This window comes from Arachis ipaensis, chromosome B10, assembly GCF_000816755.2.
Source record: "Arachis ipaensis cultivar K30076 chromosome B10, Araip1.1, whole genome shotgun sequence".
Classification (NCBI taxonomy): Eukaryota; Viridiplantae; Streptophyta; class Magnoliopsida; order Fabales; family Fabaceae; genus Arachis; species Arachis ipaensis.
Genome location: NC_029794.2, coordinates 133755795 through 133767557, shown reverse-complemented (window position 1 = coordinate 133767557; position 11763 = coordinate 133755795). Strand labels below are relative to the sequence as shown.

At 34.5% G+C, this 11763-nt stretch overlaps 2 protein-coding genes across 2 annotated transcripts in view; both read right to left on the bottom strand.

Moving 5' to 3' along the window:
* Positions 1 to 4589, bottom strand: part of LOC107622214 (ceramide kinase) — a gene marked incomplete in the record, with an annotated part of 10962 nt that extends 6373 nt beyond the window's left edge. The window contains 8 exon segments of the mRNA XM_016324096.2: positions 1 to 39; positions 423 to 648; positions 1191 to 1283; positions 2171 to 2263; positions 2370 to 2537; positions 2623 to 2781; positions 3530 to 3649; positions 4145 to 4589. Of these exon segments, the coding sequence (XP_016179582.1) occupies positions 1 to 39; positions 423 to 648; positions 1191 to 1283; positions 2171 to 2263; positions 2370 to 2537; positions 2623 to 2781; positions 3530 to 3649; positions 4145 to 4321 (1075 nt within the window).
* On the bottom strand, positions 6456 to 11245 carry LOC107622216 (8-amino-7-oxononanoate synthase). Its single transcript, XM_016324101.2, has 11 exons — positions 10873 to 11245; positions 10621 to 10763; positions 10388 to 10495; positions 9547 to 9785; positions 9394 to 9435; positions 8918 to 9005; positions 8660 to 8793; positions 8446 to 8534; positions 7499 to 7649; positions 7354 to 7422; positions 6456 to 6801 (listed from the first exon to the last, which is right to left on the bottom strand). Exons 1-11 carry the CDS (start codon positions 11159 to 11161, stop codon positions 6675 to 6677), a joined length of 1479 nt encoding a protein of 492 aa, XP_016179587.1. The 5' UTR covers positions 11162 to 11245; the 3' UTR covers positions 6456 to 6674.

Genomic DNA, 11763 nt, shown 5'->3' with positions numbered 1-11763 from the left:
GATTGAGAATATGAAATTCATCATCCGTTTCTCCTGAAACTTAAAAAATAACGAATTTTGGTTGGGTTAAAGGAGGACATTGTTAAAGAAGGAAAATTACATTAGGGATAACAAAACATCGAGAAAGGGATCGCTAGAACAAAATAAAATAAAATAAGCTCAAAACAATGACACATTCTCCTTTGAAGATTCAATATAACCTTATTTAGTCTTTATAACTTTGATATTGCTTTTCTTTTCCTCCTTTCATCCATTTTAGTTTAGGTTGAGATTTGGAAAAGATATCTTAATACAACTTGATATATAAAACAGTAATTATTTAAGTTACTGTATTTTCTACCACATCCCATATAAGTGAATGTGTTAGTTGTAGAAGCATTGATTGGATGAAATAGAATGAAAGATTGAAAATTGATACTCACTATTATATGATGCTTTTGCTGCAGATTGGTCTTCACTTGAAATAAAGGGAATCTTATCTTCACATTGTTCAGGGATCTCTTGGGCTCTTTCATTTTCTTTGAGAACTGATGAATCACCATTATCATCTGCTGGATGAACAAAGTCTGAAGGAGTTGGTGGGTTGGGAGCTTTAAACCTGGGGGAAAGGAACCCATTGAGGATTTCATTGAAAAATCCATCACCACCCTGAAACCACTCCACTTATAAATTAGAATACAATAATTAAAGAAAAGGGAACTTGAAAAATATTGATACAGCCCGCTGAAAGATACAGGGATATCGAGAACACACTAATTCCCATTTACTATTTTGGCTCACAGTCTATCATTCTAAAATCACATCAAGGCAACACACTCTACTACTTATTTCCTTTATGTAGTAATTAATGAGACTGATTTCAGTAATACATAATTTACAAAATAACAATGCTAAGGTCTTGTAAAGATTCCCTCTCACCTACAAAAAAGAGGGAACTCCACCACTTTCTTATCAATGTCGTTGGTTCCATGAGCCTTTAAAAGTTGATATTTGCTACTTTGGCTGGTCTTGGCTAGAAACTAAGGCCATGAAACTCATCACCATATTCACATGACTCATTTTATTAAGCTAATAAGCTAAACTGGTCCCTATTTCACAGTATTACCATATTGTTCTATATATTGAGCCTTAAAACAACTTTGCTTTAATTACTTATGATAAGAATATAAAGAAGGCAAGTATGTTCTTACAACAGCTACAACACCATCATAATTGTTAAGCTCCTTGTTTGTCATAGATGACATCACATCAAGTGCCTGTCCTGCTCTCTTTGTTAGAATCACCTGTTGGAAAATAGCAAGAATGACTACTAGAATACTGATCATCAATATTAAACAATAATGAATATAAACTTTAGAAAATCACAATGCAAACTTGTTTGTTCTAATTTACAAATAAAATCCCAAGAAAAAAAATTTATGACATGAATAAATTTAATAGTACTACGATTAAGTATAGCCATGAAAAATACCAAACATCTCAAGAAAATTCAATCAAAATAATGTATTTATCATCTCAACCCCTATCATAACCCAAATAATCACCAAACTAATATTTAATTAAATTCAGTTTAACATAGTCAATTTTTATCTCTTAGTCTAGAGTGAAAAGATTATTTGAGTGGTCCTCATTAAAGCCTATCTTAGGAAACTCAAACACTATGCGTGACTGTTAGATCACAAACAAACCAAATTTGTGTTCATTTTAACCTTCGCTGTTAGTGGTAAGTTTTTTTCAGGCTACTTGGCTGCTTATCTTGGAGTGGCTTGAAGGAAGACTACTTGTAAAGCAAAGGAAAGCTTAGAAATTAGTTTTTGAAGCTCTAATAAATGGAAACAATTTATTATTATAAAATTGAAACAATATTTCATATTCAAGATCAACAATTAAGAAATGTGAAAGTTACGGAAAATTATGACATATTAAACTCCATATATGAGAAGCATTAACTTCATGCAAGCTGGATAATTTACACTTCAGCCATTGACCACAAACTAAAAAAATATTTTAAGAAGATTTTCAAGATGGAGTTGGTATAACCTATTTCAAGATAGGATATGACCTTAGAAAAATAAAATGGAATGGACTTAAATATTTATCAATGTAGCATCAAACTATCAGCATGGTCCACCAAAGTAGTCAACCAAAATTAATTATGTGAATGATTTACCTTCGTTTCAACTTTAGCACGGGAGAAAATAGGACCCACAGCTTCCCAGGTTTTACAGCCATTTCGTTTCCCACTCTTTGGATTAACAAAAACCTAATGAATCAAAAAACAATCTCTAGGACATGTTCATTTCAATCAAATCAATTCAAGTAGAAATTGAAAATTATATAGCAATTATTGAACCAATAGTAGAGTATACCAAAAGATTCCTTGGCCTTCCAACATCACGGTCCAAGAACGCATTGAGCTTGTTTACCCACATTTCACATACACGAAAATCTTTATGACCAAAAGTATATGTAGTGGGAATCCACTGAGATAGCTGATTCTTGCTCCTTATAAAACCATGGACTATAAACCGGTACAGCTGCACAATCATAAGAAAGATATAACACCTTGGAACCTAATAAACTTGTAAGGAAAAGAATTAATAATGAGTAACAAGAACAAACCTTTATGTCATTTCCAAAAAGTAGGTGCTCAGTAGCATGAGGCAGGTTTGTTATATGAATCGGACCATGATGGGATAATTCAACAGCATATATGTCAGAAAGTTTTATCTCACTAGCAGCTTTAGACCTAGACTTAATGCCGAAGCAAATTGAACCATCCTGATCCATTAAACATTAAGATAAATAGTGTGAGATGAAACCAAAGTATACAATACAACAACAATAGCATTTGATCTCACTATTCATTGCACAAACAATGATTATACTTGTAAACCTAAACCATTTCTATAGGGTTGGGCATGGAATGAGAGATATAGAATTGACCTGTAAGATAAAAATACTGAAAATCCTAATCGGCAATACATATACAATACAGCAATAATAGCAAAAAGGATTTTCTTTTTCTTTCAAAAAATAAGTCAACTATCTAGATAAAATTCTATCGCTGCATCATATCCTAAACCATATCTATGTACAAATAATTTAAATTTACATTCATCTTACCATCTCTTTATTTTCTTCTCACTGTCCCTTTACAGAAACATATAAGGCAAGACTTTACCATGTTTTTCCACATATGGTGTTGCTCCAACTCTCCCTAATGTGTTATTAACTCATAACCACTTTTTACTTTCTACTTTGTACTATTTAGTTAATCAAAAATAATATTATGTTCCTCTTATTTCAAGTAAACATCAAAGCTGTTGATCTAAAAGCCTAATCATGTTTGAGTGCTTTAACATTCATTGGTATCATTTTTAGATCAATAATGTCATCTCAAAATCTATTTTTGATTCATTATTTTCCCCTGTTTTCCCCTCTCTTAGCCACTACCACATCGTGATAACATTTTCAGCCACTACTTTTTAACACACTTACACACAATGTTCTCTCTGGCTAGACCTACCGGTCGCTTCATTTCCAGTGCTGAAAGCTGCAAGATGCCTTTTCTCAAGCTGTGCTTTCTTTTGTTGCCATTGGAGTAACATCCACAATCACCATCAACCTCTCCTTCCACCATGGCTGACTATGACAACAACAAAATAAAACACTCCATAGTAAAATAAAAGCAAACAAAAATCATCAAGTATATATTGTCAATAAACAATTTTTAGTTAGTGATTTATATGACAACCTCCGGCCAAGAAGAACAATGGACTAGTTAGCAAACATCCATAAATTTAGGATTTTAAAAGACATCTCAAAGCTACAAACTAAGGATAAAATAATAACCATCTATTTTACAAAACATTAATCCAATGTTAATAAGCCATATAAATGTAATTATCTTTATGGAGGAGTAATCTAACCCCAATTGATCATTCTATGCAACATTATATTAATGTAAATTAGTCCATCTTAATTATCCTTATCCTTACATTTCCCATGTAGTAATAATGTCAACTTAAAAAAAAAACTGTGGGATTGACTATGGTTTTGCATGTCACATTAGAATCACATACATACATGAAGTGTAATGGATCAAACAACGATACATCAAAAGCGAAACGATTAAACTCACAGCATTTGGTGAATTAATTGGTTCCCAAAATAGCCCATCCGAGTTGAAGACGAGAGACACTTCGCCAACATGATCTAAGAAAAACGTCGAGCTCAAAATTGATGAGTTACCGTGTAAAGGTGCACCTGGATGAGAATCTTCTCCCATGAAAGCGCAATCGTTTCCTTCTCCCTCCATTCACAATGGAAGAGTCAAGGAAACGAGATTGGTTTTGTTTGCCCCAAAAATTTCCAGGCTCTGTTAAGAACAAAAGAAGCCTAAAACTAGGTAAATTTTGGGATTTTTGTAGAACATCCACGTTTCGAATTTACAAGAAGGAAAATTGAAGAAAAAAGTAAATTATGTTCGTCTTGTTTTTATTTTGGACTTGGATTTGAATCATGGACGCCATTATTGACCCAATTTAGTCTATGCTATTGGTAGCTGTCTCATTCTGAGTGAATTATGGACCAGAAAATTTTAACACAAATAATTAAGAGAAAAATAAAAATAGAGAAAAAATTTTCACTTTAATTTATTAAAAGGTGAATTTTTTTTTTTTTGAAACAAAGGAGCTCAACACAAAAATGGAACAAATAAGTAAAAAACAGATAAGATAACACCTATTGAAATTACATAGACATATTTTAGATCAAAATATCCCAACGTTATTTCGGATATTACCATCTTGTAATGAAGAAGAGACATATTGACGATCTCTTATGCAGTGTTTCTTTTATTCTGAAACACCCTCATATTCCTTTCTAGCAAGATGTTTCAAACACGGCAAAAAAATTCATAAACCACTTCTTATACTCCTCCTTCTTAATTGTTGTACCTGTCCAGCTTAGAAAATGATCCTTCAAAGTACCAGGAAAGGACCAATGTCTGCCAAGTTCAGATAACCAAACGCACCACACCTACCAGCTAAATTCACAGCTTAGAAATAAGTGGTGGATAGATTCAATATCATTATTACATAATACACAAACATTATCATCTTGATTGACAATTCCAAGACGGCCCAGTCTTTCTTTCGTATTCACCCTGTCTATCAGAAACAAACCAGACAAACAACTCAACTCTTGGGGGACAACACCTTTTCAAATAGTCTTAGTGAAGTTGTAGCTTGTTACATCATCCGGTAGTGTTTCCGCCTGCAGCACCTACACAAAGGAGTTACTTGCCTGTCAAACCTCCAAACGACTCTATCTTCTCTGTCTAGAGATAGTTTCATCGGCCTCAAAGCGTCATGTAATTGATTCACAAGCTCCAACTCTCATTGGAATAGTTCACGCCTCCATTGAAAGTTTCAAATCCATTTCAGAAACCACAAGCCCCTATGACAGATACTTATTAAAAGGTTAATTATTCTGGAGTTTTTTTATAAATTATAATTTTTCTATATTTTAATAATTTATTATTGATTATTCGTGTAAAATTCATTATTTTATTTATGTAGATCGTCTTTGTCTTCACTCTATTAGTCAATATCAGCATCAATGTTAATACTTAGTCCATCGCTGGCAATAAATTGTTCTATACATAAAGTAAGATTCGAACTCCCAATACGTAAGCGAACGAGTGAATTAACCACTCAATCAATTCAAATTATTGCCGAATTAAAGGATACCGTGGGAAAAATAAAAAAGAAAAAAAAATAGTCAAACAAAAACCAAATATATGACGACTATCAGCTTCTGACGACAAAAATAAATAAATGAAAAAGAATCCTCTCACACCTTTAATTTATTCTTCCTCAATACCTTAGCAGTTAGCACCCCAAAATGTAAATGAATTGCTGAAGCCTGAAGTCATTCTTTGATGAAAGGATCTAACTTAAAGACATGTTCCAAAAGACAACACTGGCGTTGGGACGAACTAATGTCCAAATCTTTTATACTATGATGTTGAATCTTTGAAGGAGAATCATTTGTTATCATAAGTACAAGCTTTGGGATTTGATACATTGTACATTGTGTCATGCCCATTCGATTTCGATGACAACTTTTTATTCTTTATTTTTTATTTTTCCATTGGCTTTGATGATCTAGTTGATGAAGGCATTGTGTGCATGCAGGACAAGAAAAGAGAACGAAAAAATTGGAGTGAGAAGATGGAAGGTTATAAACCAATAGGAAAAGTATAGGTAACCAACAAGATTTTTGAACAATGTGTAAACAATGTGAATTAATAGGGTTAAAAGAGTAAATTTAATTAGTAGCATTAAATAAGGGTGTAGTGTATTTTCATTTGATTGGTGGTTGTTCATGTTATTCAAAATTTGGAATATTGGTGGTTGATTTTACAAGAATAGAGTCAAACAATGACATATTTGTTGCAAAAAAATAAAATAAAATCATACTTGATTGTTTGTTAACTGTAAAGAAAAATATACTTACTATTCAAGTAAATAAATCATTATATAAAATACATATATTAGACCCCGTGAGGCACTGGAGTAAGTACTTATACTTACACTAATGCAGGAACTGATTAATGGTTTTACTTATTTGAGGAATAGTGGCAGTGATGGAGTTGAATTCAATAACTACAATCTTGCATAACTATTGCAGTTGTATATGCGGGTTTCTTGGAAATCAATGCAGCGAGAGAGTGCAGCTGCAAGGTTTTCCAAATCTTCTCTTGTATGCACAGCGCTCAGAGCTACCCTTAGCCTAAATAATAGAGATTTGGACAGCATCCAATTAGTTATGTTTTAACTATGAGCAAGTTTTGAATCAAACAAAAATGAAGCATTCTGGAAAATTTTGGTGTCGACAAAGAAGACCTGAAAGAACAAAGTCTCTCACAGCACCAAAAGTCCAGAGGTTATATACGTTTGATAAAATAGTCCATCCGTAAAGGTAGCGATAATGGAGACGCGTTCATGATTGGACCATCTTGTCAAACGTTCACAATTGAAGAGAGCCGTGGGAGACTTTCATTTTTCAGAGGTCTTTTTGGGTTTTAGTGGTTTAGTCTTTATAAATCAAATATTTTGTTTGGAGATTTGTGTGTTAAATAATATAACTAAAATCAATGAACAAATATTCATGAGATTTGAGAAATCAATTCAGTTTTCCTTCTCTTTTCTCTTTTTTAACAACTCCAAATTCTAAACCAAACCAATTATAATAATTTGTAACTCCAAAGGTGTTAAAAATAAATAATTAACTTGCGACTCCAAACACAAATTGTAGTTGAGATAAATAGTGAGGATATCAAACCTGCATGAGTTAGGAGGCACAGTTGGTGGTCTGATAGCAGTGACATGGAATCCAGATTGCAACAAATACCTGCTCCACAATTATTGAAAATGCTTAGCTTATTGAACAGACAGTGAGCAGTGGGCACCGACATAAAAAACCTTACCGGCTTGCTTGTAGTGCTTTGTCTTCGCTTCCTACAATTAGCGATATAATGGGACTTGTAACTGGGATTCCTGTCAGCAAATGAAAGTCTTTCACCCTGTTCCATATAGCCTTTCGACGCCATGCCTCATGTTTTGCAACCACAACTGCAGCTGGTAAATTGCATGTTGATTTCAAGGAATTAATAGTCATTACAAGGCAATGTTAGCTAAACATGAGCAAAAGAAATGATAATGCTTAAATTTAATCTTTGGATGAATATTTGGAAAGAGGTGTACGGCAATTATCACTTTAAAAATTGTGGGTATGCCAAGCAGTTCTTCCGTTGCATCAGAATAAAATTGCAAACCCTATGACACTCTTGTATTTCCAATATCAACAACCATTTTCTTTCCTCTCAAATTAAAATTGATCTGCAGTTCAGCAATATTGTGAATGCAGAAGAATCATTCAAATAGAATCACTCTGCAGAAGTATATGATAATTATCCCGTGATACTTGAAGGATTATAAATGTTTCAATTTAGTCTTGACTCTTGAATAATTCGTCGTTTTTACCTTCGTAATATTAATTTGCCGACAAATCGACTCATTGGGTGGATTTGTTAAGTTGAACCAAACAATCTTCTAATAACCAAACAATTTGTTCACAAACTAATTTTTTTGCGAGGGTGAGAATAATGGTTTACTCTTCTAGAGATATATAAAAGCACTGTTCAGAACATGAAGAACTTCAACAGCTTTCTTTCAAAGTTAAGATTGGACTTAGCTTTTGCTGATAGAGATGAGCCATTACAATGACAATAGTTAAAAGTGAGAATGATAGATAACAAATCTATCATAAGAGCACACCGGATATCAACATGTAATTGGAAATAGTAACTAACAGGTAATAACAAATGTATTACGTGCTTGAGTATATCAATCCATGTAAGAGATAGGAGCTCACCATGTGCAGCAGCTGCAACAGGAACTGGTGTAGCAGTTGAAAATATAAAAGAACGACCTCGTGATTGTATTAGCAGTTTCCACCTTTTACTATAAGAAGTCATAGAGTAGCACTAGTCATTCATGAACTATTCATGAAATGTAATTCTGTATACGGTGTGGATGAACCCCAAAAGAAAATGGATCAACCTTTAAAAGGGCAACGGTATAAATACCTGCATGCTATAAATCCTCCATGACAACCTGCAGCTTTACTTAGAGTACCAACGCATATGTCCACATCCTTTTCACAGCCGAATTCCTCAGCAACGCCACCGCCATTTTTGCCACAAACAAATGTTCCATGAGCCTGAATATACACAGAAATTGGAGTTTTAATAGCTTGTAGTTGTGCTAGACTATGTACCCGATAGAAGCCATCTTCTTTTTGGCCTAGACATTTGCTAAAACTGAAACAGATTAAGAGGTCTTACATCATCAATGACTAACAAAAATCCATGCTTCTTGCGAAGGTCTGCAAGCTCCACTACTGGTGCGTAGTCACCATCCATGCTGAACAAGCTGCAAAGAATTGGATGAGCCATCAATGACATGGAAATCTTATTTCGACAGAAGTACTGGCGTGCGTTAAAAATAAGACTGAGCTACGTAATAGACCAGGTTGAACTGTGGACTGGCCATTGCTTTGTTTCAAATATTTGAATTCAACTATAGTTTATTTACAGTTCAGCCCATTCAATCTCAAACAAATTTGGATCACAAGGGTATACAATTAAATCCCCTAACTTCACCTATTTACCGTCCTTGTTTAAGAAGGTATATGAACATCAGTAACAAATATTGTTAGGCTATAAGAAAGAAATATTTATGTATAAACAACAGCAATTTTAAACCATGACCATTTATTTCTACAGTTCCCTTTTGCAAGTAACAGGGCAAAATGACTAACCTGTCAGTTACAACAACTTTTCTTCTCATTCTACAATGTGTTCTGTTAAAATCATAGAAGTCAGAACAAAGTCAAGATATTGATAACCCACACCTGAAGGGAAAAAGAGAATCCACTTAAGACTATGTAAACTACAGGAAAAGTAAAACATACAAGAGCATATTGAGGTGGGACATATCACAATGCCTATATATGAACACCTTTACACTTTTTTGCCGCTGAGCAAGATGAAGACCATCAATTATTGATGCATGGTTTAGTGCATCGGAAAAGACGGCAATCTTTTCATCCTCGGCAGTCACATTTTTTCCAGCTAAGAGAGAACCAATACTTCCTATTGTTGTCATCAAGGCCATATTGGCAGCAAACCCTGTGGGACAAAGAAGGCAATCCTATAGCATGGAGGTTAAACCAAAAATGGGTTAGCAGTTGACTTATTGTCCAGACTTAAGAATTGGCCAACCTCATAATATGTTCCTTATTATCACAATGTGCATAGATAATATACAAGTAACTTCCCTAGTATTAACGTGTAGGAAATAATGGTTAGATTCAAACATGACCATTGATGGCATATTCGTAGTTAATTGAAATTGCGACAAACCAAAAGTTAAATAATTTTATTTCAACTTTAGGAGGCATATGCTTAGTATTGCTTCCCTGAAAATAGATTAATTGCCAGTCTTGGTAGTGGCACTAACACAATCTATGTATTCAACTTATTTATTATTTACTACATCAATTAAATATATGACTTCAAGCAACGTCTTTCTCCGTAGCCTTCACTAAAGAGGAGTGATTCTCAATGTTGAACAAAATAAATAAACAAATTTTGCATCAAATTCTGCTGAGCATTATTATTTTCTTCCCAGTATTCAATGACTTCTAAGTTTCATCATAACTATCAGTTAAATAATCTTAAATTGGGCAACAAGGCAGAGCTAAGTAATAAGCAAAACATATTCAAAAGGAATCCTTGCGAGACAGTCCTAACCTCTTTCTTCTTCATATCTGCCAAGCTTGACTCAAGCAGCCTATGATAATTGGTATATCCACAAATAAGGGCAGAACCCCTTGGTCCCATTCCATGTTCTTGTGCTGCCTGATTTAGATCAAAGATCACTACGGCAATGAGCTTTGAAGAAAGAAAAGTGACGACACAAAAACCTATACACTAAAGTTCCGAAAGATAAAAGATACAAGATCCTTCTAAATTCAAAATGACACCTTTGCGGCAGCCCTTCCAATAGCCGGATGGGAACTCAAACCAAGATAGTCATTTCCAGAAAACAAAATTAACTTTTTAAACTTCTCATTGTATACCCCAAATCCATCATCACCAGCAGCTGTGTTATAACCAATCTCATCACCTAAAACCAAAAAACAATTGAAATCTCAGGGACTAAATTGAGACTTACGTGTAAGTTCAGGGACCAGAGTATTATCTCGTCAAAAGAGTAAAAACATTTTGAAGGGTACCAGAACTTGGAGTGTCATGCATCCATCTGAGGAACGTGGCTTCTCCAATCTCCACCTCCACAGAGGCCCTGTCCCATTGCTGCATTTCATCGAACACCTCGAATGCACCTCTGTCTTCCCTAAACTTTGGAGGGTCTGGCACGTTTTGAAGCACAGCTTCAAAGGGAATCATTCGGTGATTCCCCTTCCGTAGGCAAATGGGTCTTAGAGATCGAAGGACGTTGAGGGAGTCGAGGGTTGCAAGTGCCTCTTCAACCCAGTTGTCCCACCATGCACTTGGAGTAGCCATTGCCTCACAATTCGTGTTTGTGTTTGCTACGTTTGTTTCTTACTTTCTTTGAATTAATGAGCAGTGCAGTTAAGTGTTTGCTATGCTTGGTTTGCTTAGGCTGAATCATCATAACTACCATAAGTAAAATTACTATGTTACCCTTTACTATAAACTAAATTAACGACAAAAAGAATAAATAGGTGTGTGACTTTTTGTACCGCACACATTTAAATCGTTTAAGATTAACCAATTTAGGTTGGTCGAGTGATCAGTTTACTTGTTCGCTTAAATAAGTGTCAGTGACCCATTGATTAGCGACCCTTGAATAAAATTTCGATTTGTGACAAATTAATCCTTAACCTATCGAACAAAAAAAACTAAAAAATTTCGTAGAAAACAAAAAAATCTTTAAAATTTGGAAAATACATATACGCCCTTGGCTTTTTTGAAAGAGTCAAAGTTAATTATCAATTCAAACCCTAAACAGGCCCTTCACTCATCACTCTCTCTCTCTGTTCTTCTGTTCCCGGAGACGCTACTACTGCAACCACCGTTCGCCGTGCCGCCTCCGTCACCGTCGCGCCGTTCGTCCGAGTCTTCGTGCGTTAGCTGGTTGCCTC